Genomic DNA, 27546 nt, shown 5'->3' on the forward strand with positions numbered 1-27546 from the left:
GAAGCTTACATGCATATTGCTAAATGAAACAAGCCAAGCTGAAAAGGTTGCCTACTGGATGATTCCCATGATACGGCACTCTGGAGAAGGCAAAACCACAAAGACAGTAAAAAAGATGAGTGGTTACCAGAGGTTGTAGAGAGGGAGAAATGAACAGGCCGAGCACAGGTGATGGTTAGGGCAGTGAAACTCCTCCGGATGACACTATAATGGTACATACATGTCATTATACATCTGTCCAAACCCACAGAACGTACATCGCCAAGAGTGGTCCCTAATGTAAAAAGGATGGACTTTGGGTGATGATGACAGCTTCCCGTAGGTTCGTCAATTTGTAACAAATGTACCACTCTGGAGCATGATGTTGGTAAGGGGGAGGCTGTGCGTGGGGGGAGGCAGGAGGTCCAGGGGGAGACTCTGTACTTTCTGCTCAAATTTGCTGTGAACCTAAGATTGCTCTAAAAAATAAAGTCCATTAAAAATATTAAGAGTAGCTCTTAAATCAAAGTTTAAAGCCCTTTCAAAAACATGTACGCTTATTATTGTGACAATGCACTGTAATGTGTCCAAATGAACCCACTCTCCAGAGAAAGGGCCATGCACACAATACAATGTAAAAGGCCTAACAAATTGTGACAATTTTGACTCCCGTATAAAAAGGAGCCAGGCAATCTTTTTTTTTTTTTTCTTTTTCGTGGAAAGTACAGTGCTATCCAGTTTTTAAAAGTTAGTTCAGTCTCAGGGATCCCCGTCACACAAAGTCATGTCCTTCAGCTGAAGACAGGAGAAGGGCCATACCCTGTTGTTAAATCTGCAGTGAATTAAAGTCACTTCTTTTCAAAGAAAAGTTGTTTTTTTCCTGAGTATCTCAAAGTCCAAACTTTGAAAGAGGAAAGAGAGATGAGAAGAACTTTAGGGTTGCTATAAATGTCTCCGTCTTCGGTTTGAAAGGTTATGTAAGGATGCACAATTACCTAAGTAGGAGGGAGAGCCCAAGCCAAAAGCAGACCCTGGGCATTATCTTTGGCACATGTAAAACGTTTCTGGAAGCCTTCAGAAGGCTTCAGACCTTGGGCTGTTGAACTACGTGTACAAGCAGGGACCCTGAAACATCCCAGGTCATCAAAGACCTTGAGAGGAACCAAGGGCCTTAAGAATCTACCAGCACAGATGTCAGATCTCAAGCACCCCCATCCCCAGTCCCTCCTGCAAACCTGTCACTGGCCAGCATTCCCCTGTCCAACCACCACCCACTACAGTCCCTAATCCCACTGGGAAGCACTGACCTTCAGACTCCCCCCAAAGCCCTTTTGAAGACAGAGGCCTCCCCTCAGGACCTGGAACCCTATGCCAGGACTCATAATGAACGTGCATGTGCTTGCATAAAAATATTAAAACATATCTTGATGCAGGTAATCGATGCCTCCAAGAGCCTAGTATTACTTCCCCTACCAATTTCCTGCACCCTTCCAACTTGTGGGTGAATACAGTAAATGGATTTATGGGCAACACAGCCTCTATCCCACAGGAACGTGTCCTTTTTGACTTTGTAGTACAGCATCTAGTTCAAGGACTCAGTACTGCTTGCAAACTGGGGGGCCTGCAGTAATGTTTGCAAATCAATTTTTATGGGGTGGCAGGTGGCAGGGGAAAAGAGCATAAAAATGTAACTGCGATGGTCTTAGGAAACACTACAGAATTCAGTTGTTAAACATCAGGGACATTCCAAATCAGTGGGCTTATTTGGTTCTGAATTTTACTTAAAAGTATTTATAATCAGAACAGAAGTAACTAGTTTTGTGTTGTTTTGTTTTTTAAGTAGGCTCTACCCCCAATGTGAGGCTTGAACTCAGGAACCTGAGATCAAAGAGTCGCATGCTCTACCAACTGAGCCAGCCAGGTGCCCCCAGAAGTAACTGTTTTAAATAATGGCAATGCCTCGCACTCACATGGTGCTGAAATCATCTTCACATATATGTTATTTCGTCCTCACCATCAGCTCTGAAGCTGTGATCCTATTTTACAGTTACAGAAACTGAGGCTCAGTTTCCGAGCAGAAAAATAAAGATACAAATCCTCTTCTGAGAGGCCCGTGAAATTGAGAGAAGATGCACTGACCTAAATGCTGGGAAGTGCCTGGCCCCCAGCTTAACCAAGACAGGCACTCGAGGACTAGCTAAAATGCAAGCGCTCTTGCCCTACACGTCTACATCCCAGCCAAAACTAACGTTTGATTTGTGGATGGATTATAGATGTGTATGTATAATTAAGCTAATGCTAAAATTAAAGAACATTCCTAAAATAATACCAGTTTGGCAGAGGGTTAGGACTGGGATTTCGACTTCTTTGAGGGCTCGGATACGACTTCTTTGTACAGCAGCTCTCCTATGGGAGGGAGGGCCTTGCAGGGGGAGGGGACGCTGTTAAATAGCAGTGAGGACACTGGAGTCCATTTTACTTGGGGTTTTTTGTTGTTTTCTTTCTTTCTTTCTTTTTTTAATCTAAGCAGTTCTTTCAGAGGATTCTAGCAGGGACACAAATGGAATTGAAAAATGTTTAAACAAAGAATACATATTTGCTTGTTCAAATTAAAATTACTTCTAGGCACATTATCGAGAAACTTTATCTGGAAAGTAATTGGGCAAAGCACAAGGGCTCTTAATTTTAACACGTAGTGTTTCAGAGAGAATGAAAGGGACATGATTTTATTCCCTTTCAAAGAGCAGCAATAAAGACCCTGATGATCCTGTATTACACACGATATGCAGCTCTTAATGCCATTAATGGAAATGGGAGGCAGGTGCATATACTCAGAGACTAAAGAACAACCTGAGAAGTGGCTATTAAGTCAGAGATCTGTCTATTCAGATCCCCCCCCCCTTGCCTCCCTTGTTTTAAGGACCAGCTCAATAACTAGCAGAGTTGTTAAAGCATTAATAGTCCTAATTCGCTCTGACACACTTGAAGGAAAAGTACCTATTCTGTGAGTACAAAGGACTCCCCCCCTCCTCCAGTTTCTAGTCTGTTTAGTTTGTTTTTGAGACCAGAGCTAATTTTATGCAGAATTAGATTTTAGAAAAAAAAAAATAACTCCCATGTTAATCCACCCAGCGCTTCGGGACCCCAAGCTAATTCTCATGGCTATTAGAGACCAGATTCTATCTTAATACTTGAGGTGGGTTGGGGGGGGGGGGACAGCAGCCAGAAGCCCCCAGTCCCTTTAATCAGGGAATCCTCATGCAATCCGGCATGGTAGTGGTGGCAGAAGTTGGAATCTGCAGTACATAAAGGGGTCCCCGCACCTCTGGTGAACAGGCCGCTTAACTCCGCACGCGCTTCTGATCGGCCGGATCCTGACATGACCCTGGTTTCACATGGGTCTGCTAAATCTTACTTGGCCATAACGCATCGGCCTCAGTTCACAAGAGCAAAGTGGCTTCATGGACGAAGGCCTACAGTTATCCCGGGGGTGCGCTGAAAGTCTCTCCTTTGGTCTCCCAGTACTTCCTGTTATTGTAGTAATGCTGCATGAAGGACAGCAGTAGGTTTCAATTATATGCGGCAAATAATTTCCCTGAAGCATTCTGTAGTGATATTAATTCCTTGTTGTTTATCGCTGCCAGAGTGGAAAGAGCAGAGCATTGGAAGCAATTCTGGTGAACAAAGGTTAATATCTGAACATCAAGCAAATAGATAGATAGACAAATGAATAAATAAATAAATAAATAAATAAATAAATAAATAAAATAAAAGTGCATAGAAGACTAAATGAGATTTCCACCTTGTTAGTGAATTAGGGCTCGCGAATTTAGTATGTTATTCTCAAATTCTTTCCCGAAGCATTTAGGAATAATTATACACCACTTAAAGGACAGGCATGGCCAGATAAACCTATTAAGTCTATAATTTGTACTAGAAGCAGGGTTTCCTGTACAGGCGAGCTGGATTTAATTTTATCATTTGTACTTTAAAATGTTTGTTGGTTATTAATCACATGGTATGTCGGACTTCTGAGGCTGCAGCCCTTCATTTTCCTGATACGTGAGGGCTCAAATGCGTGAACTCGGCTTCCCCCCTCCCCGCCCCATAAGCTCGCCAGTTTGCAACTCTGAACATCCATTTACACTCAGTATAAATGATCCCTGATCCTGTCTTCGCGTTAGCCTCAAAAGCTCAAAAACCAGATGATCAGAAGCTTCCCCCCCCCCCAACACCCGTGTGTGGTCTACAAGCCATTTTCTTCCTGGGACAATCCTACTGCTGGGCCCTCCTCTAGCTGAGGCGGTGGCATCAAATCCTTTCAACAAGATACACAGGTTTGCAGCTAAAGGCACTGTAGCAACTCTGGACCTAACAAGCCAGGTGGCAGGCGGGAACGTGTACTCATCCAGGAGCACATACGGGCAGAAGTCCTTATTTTCGAGGCTTCACACTGGAAAGAAGACCTTGCCTGTACCCGGCAGGGACCCGTCTTAACCCTTGGTGTTTTTGGTCCACTTGAGGTCGAGGGAGGAAATGTGCCTCAAAACCTAACATCGCCACTGTTAGATCGAAGCGCTCAGCCAAAGATGCTGCCTTGGAAAGGGCTTCTGGGAATGTATGCCCCTTTCTTCATGGGAAAGGAGTGGGGTATTCTTCCAATCAAGCTAATATACATTTACTGAGCCCCTCTGTATGGCACGCAAGGCACGATGGGATTACAAAACTGAGCAAAACACAGTGCCGGGCTTCGGGAGGGCTTACGACCCCATAGCGGCAATAAAACCAACAGTCGATTTTAATGTGAAGTATTATTTCCTTGAGGACCGAGACTGTGTCTTATTCATTTTTATATCCCTAGTACCCGACGCTTGGTTGGGCACACAGGAGAGGTTTAATAAATGTTTACAGAATAAATGAACAACTCACCATCCTGGTGTCCATTCATTTCTCCACTCATTCATTCATAGCAAAATGCTATGGGGAAGAAAGGGGGATGCCCAACCATGAGTAGCAGAGAAAATGGATACAAAGATCTAGGCGAGATGAGCAGAATGCTTCACTGACAGAAGCAGGAAGACGCGACAGTCGCAGGTATTCCTGGGGAACGAGGACTCCAATTGGGCCGTGTGTAGACAGTACAGGGTGTGGGAAGGGGAACATAAAACTGGGGAGGTAGAAAGATGGGGCGGCGTAAAGGGCCTCTACCCCCAGATTAACTGTTCTGACCACAAAACACACATGTGGCCAGCACCACAGATCGTGGGTTCGTACCACTCTTGGTCTGACGGCCAGAGAGACTATTCTGAACATAATGACTGACCATTTGACTTCTGTTTCATGCAGAGCACTTTAAAGAAAATCTGGAATAAGGATGCATATCTGGATGTTAACGCCTTGCTGTTTATAACCTGCTGAAGGAAGAGGAGCTTGGTTCAAATTCCCACTCTGGACCGTGCCCCGAGACAAGGAGTGGGGTCTCCGTGGCCTTTCAGAAGTTTGGGTACAACGTTGTACCGCCCAGCACCCTACTTTAAGCAGACAGGCACACCCAAGCCAGCTCTCTCTTTAGAATCCAAGCTTCGAAAGTGTGCCTCCGGCTTTCTCAAACGGCCCCTCAGCCTAGCTCTTTACCTCAAACTTTTTTACCTTTAAGGAGGTCTCCTCTGATGCATGTCTAGCCATGTGGCTAGACCTGGGGAGGGGGCGGGCGGGGGGGCTGGGGAGGAGCCTAAATACAAGCCCCTCCCAAAGGCTCCGATCAGCCCAAGTCCAAGGACTGGAGTCACAGGAGAGGCCCTTCTTCCCAACTTCTGTGCACTTACTTGGCATAGAGCTCTGATGAGCTTAATGCTACGGTTTCTAAGACCACAAGGGAAGCAGCCAAGAAGGAGGGACAGAAGTGGCTAAAAGCAGGCATGCTGACAGCAGTACAGAATGACAGCTGACGGCAAGGAAGGAGACAAAAACCATTCAGAAAGCTCAGTTACCCAGAACTGCTCATTTCAAGGTTTTATTGTATTCGAGAATACATATGCAATGAGGAAAGGGCTTTCCTCCTATTCCTCTTAGCTTTCCAGATCATCTCATCAGCTCTCAGCGCATTTGCAGTGAAACACAGAATATCAGAGCCGGCCAGGATCTTAGTGACCAGCTAAGTTCAAAGCCCTCATTTTCTGAACTCCTGGAATGAGGCCCTGACAGGCTCACTTCCTGAACGTCCATCACCCAGCCGGTCAGTGGCAGAGCAGGGCACAGCACCCGGGTCTCTGGCTCCCCGCCCGAGGCTTTCTCCTGCCTGGCAGGGATACACTTTGGGATACACTTACGTGCTTACGTTATAGCAAAACAAAACAAAACTCAACTTGCTTAGAGTGTACTGAATACTGAAATGTAACATCAAACTGGAAAGAACAGTAGCTTAGAACTTCTGAAAAGGTCAGTAAAAGAAATTCAAAGATATAGAGATAGAGATATGAAATTCCTAGAAATTCCTTTCTAATTACATTTTTATCGTTGTTATTGCTATCAGCAGCCTTCACTTATGAGACATCTGCAGCATCAGGGCTCTAGAAGTTACAGTGAGTTCCTAAAACACCATGCAGCAAGCCTCCCTTCAAGGACAGAAAGCTTTCTCGGCCTCAGCAGATGGCCCCCTTTCCACTCATTGTTACAACAGAGTTCTAGCACAAAAAGGCAACGTGGACTGCTTTCGGTCCCCGCATTCACCCTCCTGATCATTCACCTTCTTCCCAAGAGGCCACTTGTAAGCCAGGCTTGGGAGAGAGCAAGAAAAGGGGGCCTGGAAAAGAACTGCCCGGATCCCAGATCCTTTTAGCTATTACACACCGGCACAGCTTCGGTGGTTGCTACTGGTTAGCTCTTTACATCGGTTCAAACCTTACATCTTGTTCTGAATTATTAGCAGGCTTTAATCAGTTAAATGTACTGTAGTCAACAATACCAAGAAAAAAAAATTGTTCATGTACAGAGAGGGAGGACATGGGAATCAGAAAAATGCTACCTTCCATCAAACCACCTGGAATATTATTGTATCATTCTGCGCTGTGCACATGAAACAAGACATAAAGGCTGGGGGGGGGGGGTAGTCTGGCACAGGAGAAAAGATTTAAAGGGATACCTACACAGATCTAATTCCTACATCGTCAAGTCCCATGAACCCTAGAAGTGACGATCTCAGGAGGCTATCAACAACCAAAGGTTACAAGAGGTGTGGAGTTCTTTCACAACAGAGAAGCAGTAACTCACCCAGGAGCCATTCACCAGTCAACCTGCTGGTATGAACTAAAGAAAGAATGGCTAAAGCACTTCAGGGCTACTGGGAGACAGCCATGAACACCAGGATCCCTGGGGACCATGTGGGACACCACGCTGGCCTGGACTCTCAAAGGGACAGCTTCTCCTGCTAAGGATACCTAGCTGGTGAATGATTTATCACTCCTGTTCATTATAAGAAATTAATCTACCCAGTTGCGTTTTCTGGATCCTCATTCTGTTCCCATAGAGGGTGCCCAGTAAAAGGCAAAAAAAAAAGGCAGAAATGGTCCTAAAGAGGGTACATCTGTCTTCCAACTTCAGGCCTTATGGGCAAACTCCTCTTTCAAGGCTCCATTGAGGAAAAAAGAGCATAATAATCACCAGCCATTTGTCAGACAGCCCCCAAAGCAGCAGCTAACCTCTCTCCTCTCCCCCTGCATCCCCCCCCACCCCGCCCTTTAAAAGCACCTCTTTCGGGGCGCCTGGGTGGCGCAGTCGGTTAAGCGTCCGACTTCAGCCAGGTCACGATCTCGCGGTCCGTGAGTTCGAGCCCCGCGTCGGGCTCTGGGCTGATGGCTGTTTCCGATTCTGTGTCTCCCTCTCTCTCTGCCCCTCGCCCGTTCATGCTCTGTCTCTCTCTGTCCCAAAAATAAATAAACGTTGAAAAAAAAAAAATTTTTAAAAGCACCTCTTTCACCAGCCACCTGTCAAAATAAAGCAAGCCACGGATCTTTCAAAAACTGACACTGGAAAGAAGCCGTTGGACGATTTCTTTCCAGGACCTGTTGAAAGATAAAAGATGAAGCAGACAATTTAAAAGGCGAGACTGTACCCTCCCGATCACAAAGCTGAAAGCAGACAAACCGTGGAAGCCAATGACACAGGAAACGCCCTTTGACCAGAGACAGACATTAGGCATAGCAAAGTTATTTTCCATAAAGAATAAGAAGCTGAATTAAGCCATTTCACAACTAATAGTCATAAAATCTCTTCATTGTAAAAAAGTGGGAGAGGAGGGAGAATGGAGGGTTATTACGAGCTCCTCCTTTTAGAAACAATGACACCGCTTTCTAGGAAGTCCTGTTTAGATGACAAATGTTTTAGGAAGGGTTTTGTTTGAGTTTTTTTTTCTCCCTTTGTTTTGTTTTGTTTTGTTTTTTGAACGGAGACACACAGACATGTGGGAAACTGCTCCAATCAAAGGGCAGAAGAACCACAGAAAAAGGCCCTGCCCTTCAAGCAACTAACTTGTACTCACCTTTGGATTTAATCCCCTCCCACAGGACAACATTTTAGCTGTTTCTGGGAATACTGCTGAACTAAGTTTTTAGGAACCAAAGGTGATGCAGGTTCCTTGCAAGTGCTGCGAGAGGGTGCATCTGGGACGCGCTAGGGAAAAAGTGAACACTTAAAGCTGACCGACCACCTGAGTTGAACCTCAGATTTCCTCGCCTAGGCCTCCCCTGCACATCTGGAGCAGAGAAGCGTGGCCTGCGGTTCTGCTAGGCCTTAGACACGAGTGGAAGTTTCAGGCTTTTACACCTTCTAAAAGTTAAAAAAAAAAAAAAAAGCCCAAGAACTCCTCATGAAATTGAACTTAAGGCAGTCATTCAACAGAAGCCAAACACGTAGGAATGGAGAGATGATCACCGTTGTGCTCAATATAAAACCAAACACACACAAACATGCACACCTACAAACCACCAGAAATCATCTCAATGTCCATACGGGGTACCAGAAATCCATTATGGTCGCATTTACCCTGGGGAATATTATACAGCCATTTCAACTGTAACTGTACAGAACTGTGTGTACCTACAGAAGCATTTTCAGCGTTATCTTAAAAATAAGACAAACTGGGGCACCTGAGTGGCTCAGTCAGTGAAGCGTCTGTCTGACTTTTTGGCTCAGGTCATGATCTCACGGTTTGTGAGTTCGAGCCCCACATCGGGCTCTCTGCTGTCAGCACAGAGCCTGCTTTGGATCCTCGGTCGGCCTCTCACTCTTGATTCTTCCCCGCTCGCGCTCTCTCGCAAAAACAAATAAACATTTTAAAAAAAGAAAGGGGGGCGCCTGGGTGGCTCAGTCGGTGGAGCGTCTGACTTCGGCTCAGGTCACGATCTCACGGTTCGTGAGTTTGAGCCCAGTGTCGGGCTCCGTGCTGACAGCTCAGAGCCTGGAGCCCATTTCAGATTCTGTGTCTCCCTCTCTCTCTGCCCCTCCCCCACTTGTGCTCTCTCGCTCACGCTCTGTCTCAAGAATATTAAAAAAAAAAAAAATTTAAATAAATAAAAAATAAAAAGGAAGGTAATAGATTTAAAAAAATTAGAGACATACCAAGTAGTATGTACAATTTAAATGAAGTACAACTGTATAAACGTGAGTAGGGAGGGGACCACGGTATGCGAAGGATATAGAAGTTCCTCCTTACAATTGTTGTCATACCATCTTTTCAATTGGAAAAAATTTAACCTACCATAAACCATAATCTCTGGAGGCCAAGTGACACTGTGACAAGTCAGTGCCAGGTACAAAGTCCTGAGAGCAGAGTGAGGGCAGGGAGAAGAAAAATGGCTGAAAAAGCAGAGAAGGTGCTTTCCAGAGCCCCAAGACCGTGTGAATTCCTAGATCTGAAGTGGCTTCAGCCCACAGGTTCCCATTTCCCCTGGTGTGCAACCGTCTGGTGTTCTGGCCATCGCAGGCGGCTGTCTGTGTTCGCTGTTATCGTGGTGTTGTTAGCAGGCAGCTCAGACTGCGAGACCAAGAGATATGAATTCAGGCACAAAAAAGGAAGCAGTTACCAATAAAGATAAGAAGGGTTTGATTCTAAGAAAAAGAAAGAAAAGAAAAGAAAAGAAAAGAAAAGGTCTGATTCATTAGACTGAACACCACGGACCCAAAAGACTGACCAGATTTCTCAAGTGTGGTTTCTTCAGATTTTATGGCAGATCAGTACAAGAAACGAAATCCCTGACAACACTGATTATTACACTGTTTACTGTTTCACCTAAGAATCTATGTAACAAATACTTTCCAGATTTAGCAAAAAGAAGACAATATCTCACCTAAGGAAATGTTAGGTTTCTTTTGATCAGATAAGCAAAAAATGCATATAACCAGTTTGGCGTCCTGTTTAACCCCAGCCAACTGCAAAGCCTACTACTGGTCAGGTGTGGAGGGCTCATTCGCTATAATAAATAGCCTTGCTTTCTTCCATCCTTTCCATGCGTGTCTTTTTATTTTCTGTTTACATAAAATAGGTTCATCTACATAATGCATTCAGAAAAGGCCCATAGTGAGTGCTCCGGGCAAACGCTATCTACGGCTAACTAGGATAATAATTAACAACAATTACCACCATGATTGTAGGAATCTTGGTGAATATGGATTAAATAATTTTAAGTAGGTAGGGTTTATATTACAATTCAAATTTTAAAACCTTGGAAGAAGATGATATGACTTCTTAAAGTTTCAGGCCCTGCCAGATTTTTAAAAATTAAAGACATATGGTTGAAGGATGGGTCACTAGTTCCTTTTAAAACTGCACCCTTGATGTTTAAGGACCAACAGATTTCCATTAGTAAAGCAATTAGAAGGGCTGATGAAATCATGTCAATCTCTTCCTGGTTGTTTTTGTTAAGTGGGGAAAAAAAATGACCAATATTGACTGATTAAACAAAACAAATATGAGGAAAAGGAAGAGGAGAGGCAGAGGAGAAAGGCCCGGTCGAGGTTACAATAAATTGTTTAAAAAGGAACATGAGCACAAAGTCAAACGATTCAGTGGACAAAATTCAATACAACTGAAAAACACACTTATGTGACGTGGTACTTGAAGAAATTTCCGACATTTTACATTTACCTGGAGTAAAATGCCTTGCTCTGCTTCCTTATTTAAATTGATCACAATCTGCCTTCATTTCAAAGAATTATAATCACAATTGAAATACTTGAAGTACATTTTAATGGTCCCTTGGAAACTGTCTGCAGTTGGGGGCTGGGCTTTCTTCCACAAGAGCATAACACTACTAAATACACAGTATTATACAAATTTAAGGTCTGACACAACTCTCTGATCACACATCAAGTAACTGTTGCAAAAGGTGAAAAATCCCTTTACGGCCAATTTTCGTTAGGAAAAATACTTCATACTCAAGGCAATTTATCTTTGGCAAAATGTAGGATCTGAATCTACATTTCTGAAATGTCACCCCAGGAAGCCACAAAGCATTGGCATACCACTCAAGCTTATAGTGCAGATTCAAAGACAGTTCTGAAATTAAAACTGCGCCAAATGCAATCATTTCCCCTTATTGTTGGTGTCCAGCCTGCATCCCTCTCACATGAAAAACACTTCTCAATTCTGGGGGCTGTTTTTCCTTTCTGCAAAATATGGGGATGGAACAGCTGCTGGAGCTTTGAGAAAGAAAACAAATACTCTGTCCTAACAGCGGAGGCGCCACGAGTCTCTCATGTTAATATGGTCAATTACAGCAATGCCTTCTATAAATGTGACTAATTAAAGGGAATATGGGCTGAATTATACCATATTTTACAATCTCTCTACAAAGAAATACACCCTTGTCACTTTCAAGCACAAAGTGACCCCTCCCCAGAAGTACAGGCAACCGAAGCAACTTAGAGACTACTTTAATAGACAGTTATAAATAACACAATGGTTTCAATTGGAAACCTGCTCTTCCCCTCTATAGGTGTTAAACATCTCCTAATACTGTATTTAGGCCATTCATTTGCTTCTAGCCAACCCTTTTATTACAGACCCAGCTGGGATAAACAAGAATCCCAGAACCTCATGGTGTGTTTACTTCATTCTTGAGCTTAGAAGCAACCGAGAAAATCTCAGGGCTCCAAGAGAAATGCTAAGAGGTTACTGGTGAAAACAGTACATGTTGTGTCTGCTTTCAAAATAAAAGCAGAGACGATCACTCCTCCCTAAACTTAAAGCTACGGTTTAGACAGCTAAGGATTGGTTTGCCCTATCATAAACTCTTAGCCCATACCAGGTACTTCATAGCATATAGACGATTTGATCGCTTTCACAAGAAAGGAACTGCTTATTTCTATTCTTTTTTTAAATTTTTTTAATGTTTATTTTTGACAGAGAGAGAGAGAGAGAGAGAGAGAGAGAATGAGTGGGGGAGGGGCAGAGAGACAGACAGACAGACAGACAGACACAGAATCGGAAGCAGGCTCCAGGCTCCAAGCTGTCAGCACAGAGCCCGACACGAGGCTCGAACCCACGAACCCGGAGATCATGACCTGAGCCGAAGTTGGACACTCAACTGACTGAATCACCCAGGCACCCCTGTTTATTTCTATTGTTAATCAAGCAACTTATCCTTATAATAATAGCAAGCCACAGTATTCAAACTAGGGCACTTGCATAATTGTTACATTTAAATTCACATTTAAAATAGGGCAACTTAATTTATTTTTTTTATTTTTTTTTTAAACTCTACACCCAACATGGGGCTCGAACTCACAACCCTATCCTCATTTAAAAAATTCTTTTCTCGGGGCGCCTGGGTGGCGCAGTCGGTTGAGCGTCCGACTTCAGCCAGGTCACGATCTCGCGGTCCGTGAGTTCGAGCCCCGCGTCAGGCTTTGGGCTGATGGCTCAGAGCCTGGAGCCTGTTTCCGATTCTGTGTCTCCCTCTCTCTCTGCCCCTCCCCCATTCATGCTCTGTCTCTCTCTGTCCCAAAAATAAATAAACGTTGAAAAAAAAAAAAAATTTTTTTTTTAAAAATTCTTTTCTCTCTTCACTGTTCAGCTTGTATGCTTTCCAGTAATTAATTACTTTTAAAAGTAAAACCTTTCAGGGGCACCAGGCTGGCTGAGGAGAGCCAGTCTGGAGAGCATGAGACTCTCTCAGGAGAGCATCTCGGACTCATGAGTTCAAGCCCCACGTTGGGCATAGAGATGACTTAAAAAATACAATTCTCGGGACACCTGGGTGGCTCGGTTGGTTAAGCATCCGACTTCGGCTCAGGTCATGATCTCACGGTTCGTGGGTTCCAGCCCCTCGTCGGGCTCTGTGCTGACAGCTCCAAGCCTGGAACCCACTTGAGATTCTGGGTCTCCCTCTCTCTCTGCCCCTCCCCCGCTTGCACTCTGTCTCAAAAATAAACATGAAAAAAAATTTTTTTGATATAGAATTCTCAAAAATATCAATTATATTTCGATTTTAAAAATAAGTAATCTGGGACGCCTGGGTGGCTCAGTCGGTTAAGCATCTGACTCTTGCTTTCGGCTCAGGTCACGATCTCATGGTTTGTGAGCCCGAGCCCCACATCAGGCTCCTCGGACAGTGTGGGGCCTGCTTGGGATCCTCTCCCTGCCCCTCCCTGTCTATCTCTAAATGACAAACTTTAAGTAAGTAATCTGAAAAACAATCCCTGTTCTCAGAGCCGGGGCACATGGCAGGGAAGCTCCTTCCCAAATTTGCCTCCTATCTCCAGGGACACTCGCGCCACAGGCCAGCCCCTTCCTCTCCCCTGGGTTACCTCCGCATACTCCGTCACCATTAATACAGTCTCGGGGAGGACAGGCATTTTGCTACCCAGTGACAAGTGCATCTGGTCCATCTTTTGTGGAAGCCGAGTTCTACTGTAACAATCACTGCTGGGCCAGAAGGTTTTGTTTTGAGCCACTCATCATGCAAAAACAACGAGTTATTTCTGTGGTCTCTATGGGAATAAAAGTGGACACCAAACTTTCCCAGAAACCTGACGGCTTTAGTATTCCCAGCACTGGGGTGGTTCCTCTGCAGACACAAGAGTTCACTCTGCATTCTGGGGTCCCACGTGATCCCAATCCCCAACATGACGGCTAAAGTCTATTACCAGAGAAGGGCACTCTGTAAAAGCCTCACTGACTTAGCCCGTCTCGCCCGCGCTGCTCCACCAAGGACTCCAGAATTCACCTCAGGACCCAATGACAGAAACGGACCCTGGCCATTCAAGTATCTAGGGGGGACCCCGTGATGGTGTGAAAAAGCACTCCTCAGGGAGAATGGCAAGAGCCCTCATGGGCCTAAGTGCAGAGTCTACACGCTGAAGAAAACTCTGCTTCGCCCTGATCATCATTCACCCAAGACCAAGGGCTTCTCCTTGGAAACAGTTATCACAACTGTCGCGGCAGAAGAATAAAGCAGAGAGGGAGAGGGACAAAGCGTGGCTTCTCGTGAAGGGACTAGGTAAGCGATGCCTCAAAACATTTGAGGGAGCTAGCAGTGTTCTAGGTGCTGAGGATAAGGGCAAAGGGACCCGCCCTTGACTGTGCCCTGAGGAACAGAGAGACCGACGGCGTGGGGTAGACTGGGGGTGGGGGGAGGAGAGGAATAACAGAGGAGAAGGTGTGGGCTGGCATGGGAGAGGGCAATGGGCAGACCCCATAAGGCCTCATAAGCTTTGGCTTTCACTCTGAGTGGCAGGGGTGGGGGGGGGGCGGCAAGGGGGGGGGGACTGGAGCGTTCTGAGCAGAGAAATGATATAGTCTGAGTCAGAGTTCACAGAAAAGGATCGTATTGGCTGATGTGCAGAGACAGCCCGGGCGGCGGGGGCTGGTGAGAAGGATGATAGCCAGAGAGAGCCAAGTGACCAGTTAGGGGAAAGTACAATAATCCAGAGTAAGAGGGGATGGGAGAGGAGACCAGCACAGGAGCTGCCCAGGTGGGAAGAGGTGGACAGATTCTGGATACACCTTGAAAGCAGAGCCCAAAGGCCGAGTTTACGAAAGAGCATCTCCACAGAAGCCACCTGCCACCCGGTGTCCGGAATCTTTGTTCAGATCACAAGAAAACTGACAGTCCCTTATTTTGGAAGGCCGTGATTTCCTCATGTGCCCTCCCCCTCGCGAGATACCAGGCCCTCCTGTAAGACTGCCACACTGCTTAATGATCGATCAGCCTCCCGCCAACAGAGCCTTCTTCCCAGAGTGTCTAGGCCCATCAGACCCGAAGGGGCAGGAAAAAGAACAAGTGAGTTCCAAACTGGGGGAAAACGAGGCAGAACATTAACCAAGCAGCCAGCCAGGGGCATTCAGTTCAAATCCAGGCTAAAGCGGACCCACTGCACGCCCCCCCCCCCCTTAAAAAAATTCTCCCCGCGAACACAAAACACGATTCCTCCGCAGAGCCTCCAACATCGTGGTCGGGGAGGGATTGTTCAAGGACTGCCTCTAAAAGTACGCCAGTGAAAAGTTGTCTTGTTTTGCAATTTTGAACCTTAGCATGGGGAAATATTCCATAATTAAGGCAATTTTAACAATAGCAGATAATAATTTGCCTATAAATTGGAAGGAATGTAATGACTGCTTATTCTGGAACCAAAGAAACAGGACTTTCTGTGAAGTGACTGCCAAGAAAAAGGATACTCCCACTCAGACCGGACCATTGCAAGTAGTAACTGTTAACCACATGCTGTTTGCAAAGACACAGTGCTTTGTTTTCATCTCTAACCAAACACCAGGCTGAAAACGCAAATGGAGACAAACTCCGTGGAGGAAGAGAAACAATAACTAAAGGGAAGAAAACGTTCTGTGGCTTAATGCTTGCTGGGACACCGACGTCAGGGCTTTGCAGAATGAAGGAAAGCTTGGCGGTCCAAAAGAAACCACTTTCCAGGGCGCCTGGGTGGCTCAGTCGCTTAGGCGTCCGACTTCGGCTCAGGCCATGATCTCACTCACGGTTTGTCAGTTCGAGCCCCGCGATAGGCTCTGTGCTGACAGCTTGGAGCCCGGAGCCTGTTTGGGATTCTGTCTCCCCTTCTGTCTGCCCCTCCCCTCCCCTCGCTCTCTCTCAAATAAAAACATAAAAAAAAAAAATTTTCTTTTTTAAAAAGAAACCACTTTCCAGTCTGCTCCTGTAGACCAGAAGCCCGGCCTATAGGAGAGGAGCCAGGCTTAAAGAGGCTTGTGAAAGCCAACTGACAAAGTAGCTGTGAGAAGAAAGGACTAGAATGAAAGGAATGGCTGGGATGAAGCAGGACCAGGTGACCTTGAAGTAGACCAGACAAAGGCAGCAATCCTGCCTGGGGCCTGCCCCCAGCCTCCTGGGGAAGAAAAGGGAAGTGATCACCTGGTAGAAAGGGGGAAGCAAGGAACAGGGGCAAAGGCGGCCTGGCCTCTCTCTTGAAAAGCACCTCTGCAGGTACAGCTGACTTCCTGTGTCTGGAATGGACAACGTAAGAAGCAACCATGTGTCCACCAAGCTTCAAACAAACCATGTGAAACACTCAGCTCCCAAGCAAGTCGATAAATAACACTACGATCTAGGTTTGAAAAGAGGATTCTGGGGCACCTGGTGGACTCTTTCCCTCTCCTGCTGCCCCTTCACCCCACTCGCAATCGCTCTAAAATTAAAAAAAAAAAAAAAAAAAAAAGAGGATTCTCTTGCCCTTTCTTATTTAGGCATCTAGGATTGAATGCAGAAATGTTTAAAGCTTTTTTTTTTTTATTTTTTAATGTTTATTTATTTCTGAGAGACAGAGAGAGAGAAAGACAGAGTGTGAGCTGAGAAGGGGCAGAGAGAGAGGGAGACAAAGAATCTGAAGCAGGCTCCAGGCTCTGAGCTGTCAGCACAGAGCCCAACGTGGGGTTCGAAACCATGAACCGTGAGATCATGACCTGAGCCGAAGTTGGACGCTTAACCGACTAAGCCACCCAGGTGCCGCTGAATGCAGAAATTTAAAATAAATAGTTTCACATGGGGGGCGCCTGGGTGGCTCAGTCGGTTAAGTATCTGACTCTTGATTTCGGCTCAGGTCATGATCTCACAGTTCATGAGTTCCAGCCCTGAATCGGGTTCTGCGCTGACAGTGTGGAACCTGCTTGGGATTCTCTCTCTGCCTCTTGGCTACATGCCCTCTTGTGTGTGTTCTCTCTTTCTCTCTCTAAACAAATAAACTGTAAGGGGCTCCTGAGTGGCTCAGTTGGTTAAGCATTGACTTCAGCTCAGGTCATGATATCATAGCTCATGAGTTCGAGTCCCGCACCAGGCTCTGTGCTGACAGCTCAGAGACTGGAGCCTGCTTCAGATTCTGTGTCTCCCTCTCTCTCTCTGCCCCTCCCCTGATCACACTCTGTCTCTCCCTCTCTCTCTCAAAAATAAATAAATATTTGAAAAAAATGTTTTAATTAACTTTAAAAAATAAATAGCTTCAGGGGCTCCTGGGGGGCTCAGTCGGTTAAGCGTCTGACTTCAGCTCAGGTCATGATCCCGCGGTCCATGAGTTCGAGCCCGCATCGGGCCTTCTGTGCTGACAACTTAGAGCCTCAGAAATGAATAAATGTTAAAAATTTTTATAAATAGCTTCATATGAATTCATTTAAAAGGTATAAATAGAAATATCCATTCCTAGAATGAATACAAAACTCAAAAATCATGCTTGAACTTATTTTTGAACGATAAACATTGCTCAAACACCAGCCATGTGCCATGCAATGTGACAGAAACTGGAGATACATGGTCTCAGATCAGACATGACTGGGCAAAGAAGGGCTTTCTTTTTTGTAAGGTTCAAATGAGGCACATGGTCAAAGACAAGGACCATCAAATGTGTGTACTCCTATCCTTAACTTCTAGCACTTCTTTAATTATGATTATACATTTACTCAGTTTGGTAAATGTTTAAAAAGGAAATCAATATTCAAATATTTAAATCTGTCCCCTCTAACTAAAAACCAACTCTTGCCTCTTGTTACTTCAGGTCAGAATGTCAGTTTCCCAAGCAGAGCATAGTAGGCAGTAACATTAGTAAGGAACTAAATGAACTTGAATGTTCTAGAGGGCTTAGAGAAGGTGTGGAAGGACAAAATCACCAACCAAAAGCTCTGAAGTGACTAAATCACTGAATTAATAATATACAGCCTTTAACTCATTTTTTTAAGTTTGTTTGTTGTTTTGTTTTTTTTTTTTTTTTTGAGGGAGCAAGGGAGCATGTGCACATGAGTGAGGGAGGGGCAGAGAGAGTAGAGGGAGGCCCAGAGTCCGAAGCAGGCTCCAGGTTCCAAGCTGTCAGCACAGAGCCCAACGCGGGAGTCGAACTCACGAACCATGAGATCATGACCTGAGCTGAAGTCTAGCGTTTCATCACTGGGAAACCAGGTGCCATAAAGAGGGGAATGTGTGAGTGAACTAACTTTCCTTTCTTTCAAGAGCAATTCTGAATTTCAAATAGGTCCTATTCTTTCTAAAGTATACTCTCTATATATTTGAATTATACCAAACACCCTTACTCAATACCGCCCTGAAACATCGTAGCGCCCTCAAGGGTTAGGGAGCCACCTCTGAGCTTCCGGCCCATCATAAAGGGGCTCAAGGAACGAAACGGATCTGCCAAGATCAGCCAAGTTCTGGGTCTGCTGCTTAGCTTCTGGCCTCCCCACCCTGTTTCTCTCGCACTTCTCCCAGATGTCAAGTTTTGCCCGCCTCTAAAACCATCCCTCCTCTGACCTCTCCACTCCCCACCGGCCAGCACTACTTGACTTCTACTCAGCCATGGACTGGGAAGCCAGACGACCCAAGCCTTCTGTTTACCCAATTTGAATCCAAGCACCTCAAAAGCTTGAACTCCTGTCTGAAACCTCTTTGAATCCCCAGCACCTAGCATTTTGCTCTTGATAGAAGAGCCATTCAATCAGTGATGGCTGATGATAAATTTCCGAAGGCCTCGTCTCCAAGTAGAATGCATGGGCTTTATGACAGCTGTTTCCATCATGTAGCTTTTCTGCTTACTTCCACATTCCCAGCTGTGTTCTGGATGGCTGTGCCGGCCAGAAGCCTAGGGATTTACTGTACTTCTATTTCTTGATAAGATACTTGAAGAGAATAAACACATGGCAAAGAGGACATTAAAGTAAGGGATAAAGAGATCTTTTTTATTTTACCAATAAAGAGAAAGGGAAGAAATATCACCTAGCACGCGGACACTTAATAAATGACAAGCAAGACTGGATTCCTTTCTAATTCTCTCCAAAGTACTCTCAATGGCCTAGGCTTACTTCTCTCCCCTCAGCAAAGCATCACAGGCGATGCAGCAATTGCCTCTTGATGAAACAAAAATGTGTTTTTTTTTTTCCGCGTTCAGCACACCTTCCTCTTAAATCCGAGTTAGCCAAAATTAACATGAGCATGCACGGAGTCGAAATTAAAGCTCTCTTCTGAGACAATACCTCATGAGGAATTGCATTAGAAAACTTAGAATCATGGCGTCTCAGAGATGAAAGGGACTCGGAGATCATCCAGGGCCGTGGTTGTCAACCATGGCTGCTCACCGGGACCACTGGGGAGCCTTTAAAAAATTATCATGACCTAGCCCCACTGCCCGAAAGTGTGATTTAACTGGTCTGGGGTGGTGCCCAGGCATTAGTCGGTTTTAAAGGCTCTCCAGGTGATTCTAATGTGTGGCCAGGCTTGACAATTCCTGATTTCATTCGGCATTCTAACGTCCCCACTCCCGTTTTTCAGACAAAAGAGAAAGAAGCTGACCCAAGGTACCAGACAACTGATCGGTCAGAGCTCAGCTGGAACTGCTCCTTCCAAGAAACCACGTCCTCCCCGTGGAAAAACTACTCCATCTAGGACAGTGGGGTCGGTCCCCTTTTCCCTCCTCAGTAAACCAACATCCCCCCACCTATCCCACAGCAAATGCATTTTCTGAATATTCTTTGCCTTGGAATCCCATTGCATAATTCTTAAAAACCCAAACTATGTGCGTCTGTTTTCCTCCATCCACTTGCTTCATTTTAACTTGTGATGAACTCTGGGAGGTTAATCAGGCATGGTTTCCCCTTAAAGAAGCCAGACTGCTTTTGCTCTGATAGGCTGGACTCACTTGGCCCAGCCTTCTCCCCATTATCCTCACGCGGGCCTTGTGTTTGGAATGCTTTGCAAGGTGCACCTCCGATTCTCTGAGCTCACTCCCTTTCTAGTTTGTACCTGCCCTGCCGCACCTCGCGGCCTTCCCTCTTCTCCTGGCCTAAGCTCTTTCCATTTTGTGAAAGATTCCTTTTCCCCTGAAGCAGCCTCTTTTACTCTGCCAGTTAGTCATGCCGGGTTCTTTTTTTCTTCCCCCAAGCAGCTGGTCTTTTTGATGTCTGGCACACATTTATCTGGGCTTCCAATAAGATGTTTTTACATAGTTTCCAGGCTTCCTGGAGGTTATTGACTTTTTTTTTGGGGGGGGGGGTAACTCTTCCATTCAATTTTTTTCCTAATTTCTAACATTTGTTAGAGTTTCTTTTTCAAAAGTTGAATACCTGGCTGATGGATCTCTTTGATTTTTCTCTCCCACCAGATTGCTGAATTAAATGCATCAGAACTTAAATATAACATTTCAAATTACCTCCAGGATGGAATTGCTTCATGAATTTTCTGCACTTTCATGTTCTCTGTAGTAAGCAACAGATGCTTGGCCAAGTGGAATTGAAAATGCTAATTCTTACCTGTGCGTGTTTTAGCGGGTCTGCTTATATAAATATCCTAATATCTTTAAGAAGCCTGTGTTCTTCTGCTTGGTAAAGACAATAAACTTCAGATTTTACTTTGTAAAAGGTAACCAATGTGCCCTGAACAGCTTTACATACTGAATCTGATGTGCTAAATTACTCATCTAAATTTACTCCAAATTGCCCAACACGAAAGCCTCCATTATTTATCCCTTAAAGAAGATCTCAGAGCGAAAAGAAAAATAATTTTGAATCTTTCTGGAAAATCCTATGCCACTCAGTTAATTAATAAAGTGGTTAGGTACTCCCCCCCCAAAAAAAAAATAATAAAAACATTTATTATATGTTATACCAACATATGGAGATTTACTCTAAATTTATTTTTTACTCCAGAATGTTTAGCTCCAAAAGATTCCGAGGAGAGTAAGAGACCATGGGATGACAATCTATCATCAAAGCAGTATAAACCCCATGAGACAGTTATGTGCAAAGACCATCGATCTGACTCAAGCAAAGAATTAGGAGGAAGACGGCATGCACCCCTGGGGAGTTCATAAATGACTTAATGAAAGTATCATTTGTGATACTTGATGCCACGGAAGCTCAAAGTGGAGGAATGACTCCATTCAAAGCACTGCAGCAAGGAAACGAAGCTGGTGATGTTCAGCATGGAATGAGAAGGTAACAGACAAGAGGAAGGCAGACTGGTTCAAAGAACTGCATGTATGTGGAGTCACTGTCTCATGCACCTGAAACTCACGTAACACTCTACGTACTAACACTCACGTACGTGAGCTATACTGGAATGAATTTTTGTTTTTGTTTTTGTCTTTTTTTTTTTTTTAGTGTTTTTATTTTTGAAAGTGTGCTCCCAAGAGGGAGAGAGAATCCCAAGCAGCTATGCGCCGACAGCAGAGAGCCCGACGCGGGGCTCAAACTCATGAACTGCAAGATCATGACCTGAGCCGAAGTTGAACGCTTAACCGGGCCACCCAGGTGCCCTGAAAATAAAATTTAAAAGAGAACTGCATACTTAAAACAGCCTCCTGACAGCTCTCACTGCTGTTATTTCCCTTGCCTCACCGACCCTTAACTCCCAGGGGCACTAGGTGGCTTCCTAAAACCGTCGACTGATAACATTCCCCAACTCAGTAACCATCACCAGCTCCCCATGGCCCAAGGAATACAATTTATATTCCTTCAGCTGTTAACACTAGGTTGTCTGTGTCCGGGTATGAACACTTGGCCCACAAGGGACATGACTGGATCCTCTACCTACTATAGCATCAAAACAGTGCTGTGATGGTCTTTTGCTAGTTGATGGTCGTCTTATAGGTTCCATTTCTGAAACCAGCCCTCCATGGGAGCCGGGAAGGTACTTTGTCTTTCGATCTGTCCCACACAGCACAGACTGTTATTTTGGGCCAGGGAAGACCTGGGTTCAGATTCCACCTCTACCATTCACTAGCTGTGAGACTGTGGATCTACTTCCAGACCGCTTTGAATCTGTTTTCTTGTCTTATAAAACGGGGAGGATGATGAAGATAATAATACTTCTGCCTTCATATGGTTGTTGTGGATTTCAAATGAGATACTATGTAAAGCCCTTAGCTGGGGACCAGGTCCAGAGAAAGCAGTCAATAGCTTCAAGCTCTTTTCATGAGGCCAAAATGCATTTTTTGTGAACACATGTGGGAACCACCCCAGTACTAAAACAGTCAGTGTTACTGGGGAGCCAGATTCCCTTCCAACTGATTCAGATTTAACACTGATGTTGTTTCCCTGGTAGAGACAACAAGAAACTTCCTCTTCATTCCTCAGTCTAGTCTCCAGCTAATCCTGAAATTGCATGGAACCCAGTGTGAGTCCAATCAAAAAGGAAAATAGTAATTATACTGAATCAAACATCTTATATTTGTATGTTCTAACTAGAGATTGAGCTGCATAAGCCAGAACTTTTATTGTTTTGTTTTTTTGAGCACGTCCAGGAAATAGTTCCTATACTACCTGGGACAATCTCTATACTGACAGGCCCTGTGGCTCAATTAGAACCTCTTTCTTAAGGGAAACGCAGGGAGCCAAACTGAGGATTCCAACAGAATAGAAGATCACAAGTTCTCTGCAAAATCCAACCCACCTACTTAAGTGGGAAAGAGGAAATGTAAATCTTGAGGACATATGCTGTCTTACATACGATAATCACCTCAGTATCAGAAAATATGCCTACCAACCAGGGTGCCTGGGTGGCTCAGCTGGTTGAGCATCTGACTCAAGTCATGATCCCAGGATCGTGAGGTCGAGCCCTTGCGCTGAGCATGGAGGCTGCTTGGAATTCTCTCTCTCTCTCTCTCTCTCTCTCTCTCTCTGTCTCTCTCCCCCACTCATGCATGCTCTAAAATAAAAATTTTTTAAAAAAGTATGCCTACCTCTCCAATGCACACGTACAGCTTTTGCCATGTAATCCTAACCTAGCTTATGTCGTTCCCAGAACCCTTTGAGGCATACATGTGCATATGCGTGTGTATGTGCCTGCAAGGGCATTGCTCATAAACATAAATGGGAACTGGAAACAAAAACTCCAAAATCACAACTATGACACACTTCTTTATCCTTCAATGTCCCTATGAAAGAGACCTATGGCAAGCTTAAGAATATCTCTAGGAGCACCTGGGTGGCTCAGGCTCAGTCAAACATCTGACTTCAGCTCAGGTCGTGATACCACGGCTTGTGAGTTCGAGCCCTGCATAGGGCTCTGTGCTGACACTGTGGAGCCCGTTTCCAATCCTCTCTCTGCCCCAACCCCACTCGTGCTCTCTCTCTCTCTCAAAAATAAACGAAGAGTAAAAATAAAGATCTCTAACCAACTACCTCACTCTTAAAGGCAATTTCAGCAAAAATTAGATTAGGGAATAAAGTGCCAAATGTTGAGGCACCTGGCTGGCTCAGTGGGTGGACGTGTGACTCTTGATCTCATGGTCATGAGTTCAAATCCCATGTCAGGTGCAGAAATTCCTGAAAATAAAAACTTTAAAGAAATAAAAAAATAAAATCAAATGCCGATCGTTGCATCTCTGTAACCCTGTCTCTTGGAGGGGAGGCACAATGAAAACAGATTGTTAAACTTCCTATTATCATTTTTTACTAGCAAACTAGCATTACCTAGTTAATAATCTGGTCCCAAATCCCTTCTCCCTTGGAACTCTGGGGGCACCCCTTGCTCATCTGCACCACTGAGATGGCACTTCTCTCACACCACACTGCATTCCGATTACGTGTGTGCGCGGCTTATCTCCCTGCTACCTGGAAAGGTCCTGGTGACAGAGGACCCTCTGACCCTTCTCGCTGCCTCGATGACCGAGCACAGAATACCGCACATAGTAGGGTGCTCCAAAAAGATATGCCCATTGAAAGCTGAACAAAAACCTATCCTTTCTGTTAAAGATCCCTTTTGATCTACCCATTATTTGATAAGAACGGGGGTCAAGAGGATAGACAATGCAGGAGGAAGCCCTGTCAGCATGATGTACTCCCTGATACCCTTGAGAGCACAGCAAATTATCTTAATTATGATCTAAAAAGACTGAGACTCCTTAAGAACACAGTATTCTAAAGCTTGTTCAAACCTCTAGAAAGCAAGTACAAGGCCATCAGGAATAAAACCTTAAACTTGGGCTAAGCCTGGAGCTAGGCACCCAGACATTGTGACCCTTTGCCTGGAAAACAATCCTGGGCTTTTTGCACCTAAAAAAAATAGATCATCTCCACCCCTACCCCTCCCCCCCCACACACACACACCTCTGGCCAGAGAAAGTGCCGGGCCATTCATTCAGACATGGGCTGAATCTGAATACAAGTCACTATATTGACTATGCTCCCCAAAATGACCAAAACTATCCGAGTGTAGCCCAGGGGAAGACAAGGCTAATGTATGCATCTGGACAGGCCAGGGGGATGGTAAAGATTACCCCCTGTTTCTATACTGGCCGTCTAAAGGTATTTACTTGGGTCTGTCTGTGTTGTGACAGTGTCCTAGGCTCAAATGAATGCCTCTAACACTCCACATTTTTGAGCCATTCAGTCATGCATTTTTGTTATTGTTGAAAGTGGTGCGAAATTGCACTGCATGAGCTAAAGTCCTTGGTGGTCTTCCAAGGATTCCAGCTAAAAAGGCACTTCCTTTGTTCCTCAGGAGAATGCAGTCCAGTAGGTCATTCAAAAGGGGAAATAAAAGCAGCAGCCCTGGGAGGGAGATGAAGGACAAGACAAAAAGAATAAAATGTTTTGGGTGTGAGCACATTAGCTTCCATTTCCTGCTGCTGGTCGCTAATAACTCTCCTATGTTTGGGGGGGGGGGTGTCCAGATAGACATTTATGCAAAAATATCGCTCAGGTGTTTGCCCTGGACCAGGACAATCAAAGGGAACACCTAGCACAGTCCTTGAGGACCCTTCAAACTTCCGTCTTCCTGAGATGCTGGCTGGGGAAGATGTCCTGCCATTAGGCGCCTACACCGAGCCAAGTGGGAGAAAGTGGGGAGGGCAATTTCACAACCCACTCCCTGAATGCCTCCGGTCCGTCTCAAAGGCACATATTGTTTGCAGGAGCAGAAGATGAAAACTTGTCACATTCCCATTAAGTGCATCGCCACATCTATCCCTTCAAAATGTGGGAATGACAACTGTAACCTTCACGCCAATCATCTCTGCTGGGCCCAGGCCCAAACCGAGCAGGGCACAAAGACCCCAGGTCTGACCTGTGGAGCCCCCAAGCTTCAGTGGCTGCTGGTTCACTTCACTTTTTCTGGCGGCGCGGGAGGGAGAGGGGAAAGAAAGAGGGCTTTTCAGGGCTCTACAACCAATAAAATCGTGCCGCTCTGAGGACATACTTGAGTTCCCAAAAAGACAGGCAGCTCAAGGGCAAACAGTCTCTAATCAGTGGCGTGCGAATTATTTGGTAACTGCCAAGGTGCAGTGAGCTCCTAGGCTGCTCCAACAATTTCTTGAGTTCTATTTCTAGACAGATGCCGAATACACTCGGAAAGTGCCCGGCGACTTCCCTCAATTACCTTTGTAATTTATATGTAATTGATGACTGCACTTAATCTCCAAGGTTATTAATAGCCCTTCCAAAAAATGACCCCCACGTCTTCCTAAGCCTCTAGAAGCGCCTGGTTGAAATTACAGTATTTCCTTTGCTGGCTGCCGGCCCCCTGCCCGCCCCACCCGGGTGACCAGCACCGCGAGGCAAAGGCGCGCTCCGCTCACTTCCATGAAAGGTTCGGAATGGAGGCTTGGCCCCGGGGGGGCTCGAATCGCTCCCTTCCCCGTTAGGTGACGCTGGCCAGCAGCCAGCTAGATTCGTGGTTCTTTCTGAAGCCTCAGGGCGAACCGGCTACCTGCGCCGCGGCTGGCCCCGGCGCGGCCCGCGGGGCTGCGCGCAACAGTTGCCCTCCGCGAATGAGACTGCGACCCGGAGGGCACCGGCCGGCCGCCCGCCGCCAGCCTCGCGAGGAGGGGCGAAGGGCACCCGCCGAAAAGCTGCCTCCCCGGCGCCCCGAGAAGGGCTTCCACCAACACCCCACGCACCCCCCAGCGCCGAAATCCGGTGAACTCTTTCACAGGCTAAGGCTTCTCCATTTGCATAACCATCTCCAAACTGAGATTCAGGTTTCCCGTAGTCAGTCCTTTCAAAGGTTTGTAATTGAATGTGCAATTAACCCTGAAAATGAGGTGAGAAAAAAGAAAGGGGGTGGGGGAAGTACCCTTCCCGTCCAATACCTTCCGGAAAGCAGGAGAGTTTCCAAAAGTCAGGGTTTGGTGGGTTGGAAAGTCGTTTGCTTTTTAAAGGCGACTTCTAAAGCCGCTGGACCTACTAAAACTCCTAATCCGCGTCAGCCGTGGAAGAGAGGCGGGGAGAGGGTTTTTAAAGAACATCAATGAAACCTCCAGTCAAGTTCCACGTTTGGCGTCCCCCGGAATCTGGCAAGCTCTAGGTTGCCCCCACGCACCCCACTAGCGACCCTCACCCCACGCCCCGCCTCTCGTCACCCACACAACAAAGCGGGGAGCCCAGCAAGGAGTTCAACCCGGAAAAGGCGAGGGAGCCGGTGACACGCACTCTGCGGGCCAGAGTCCTCGGGGCTCCCTGGGACCGGGAAGACGCGGCGGGGCGGGAAGAGACGCGGGGTGGCACCGGCCGGTCCGCGGCGCCCCTCCACTCGCAGTCCCGGGGGGGCCGCGCTGCGCGGCGACTCGCTCTCACGCCCTCTCCCGCCTGCCCGTTGCTCGCCCCGGGCTACCTGCGGCCGCGCGGGGGCGGGGGGCACTCCGCGGCCCCTTCCCCTGGGTGCCTGCCGCCGCGCTCGCCTCCCGGGGGCTCCCACCTACCGTTGATCTCGTGCGTGGGGGCATCGTTCTTGTTGAAGCCTTTGGACACGTAGAGCCGTCGCACTTCCGAGCAACTTTTCGGCTTGGGCTCGGCAGCCAGCAGCGCGGCGCAGAGCACGGCCAGGGTGCAGAGAAGCGCGGGCAAGCCGAACCGGGCCATGGCGCGGGCCGGGGCCGACGCGCTCCCACCTCTGGGACCGGGGGAGAGTGGCGGGCGCGGGGCCGGGGGCTCGCGAGTGGAGCGAGAGGGCGAGGGAGTTGGAGGAGAGCGGCGGGAGGAGGAGACGCGGGGCGAAAAGTGGAGCTGGGCCTCGCGCGTCAGGCAACGGTCCCCGGTGCCAGGCGCCCGGCCGGGGGAGGAGGAGGAGGCGGAGGGCGTGGAGGAGAGGAGGCGCGGCGCTTGGGAGAGGAGGCGCGGGCCGGTGGGCTCCGGGC

At 46.4% G+C, this 27546-nt stretch overlaps 1 protein-coding gene across 1 annotated transcript in view; it reads right to left on the minus strand.

Annotated features, from left to right (window-relative positions):
• The window catches only part of GPC4 (glypican 4), a 109659-nt gene extending 82388 nt beyond the window's left edge, over positions 1 to 27271 (minus strand). Inside the window, exon 1 of the mRNA XM_030306025.2 lies at positions 27112 to 27271. Within this exon, the coding sequence (XP_030161885.1) occupies positions 27112 to 27271 (160 nt within the window). The remainder of the gene's footprint in view (positions 1 to 27111) is intronic.
• Between the last annotated feature and the right edge of the window lie 275 nt (positions 27272 to 27546).

The sequence above is a fragment of the Lynx canadensis genome, chromosome X (genome assembly GCF_007474595.2).
Source record: "Lynx canadensis isolate LIC74 chromosome X, mLynCan4.pri.v2, whole genome shotgun sequence".
Taxonomy (NCBI): Eukaryota; Metazoa; Chordata; class Mammalia; order Carnivora; family Felidae; genus Lynx; species Lynx canadensis.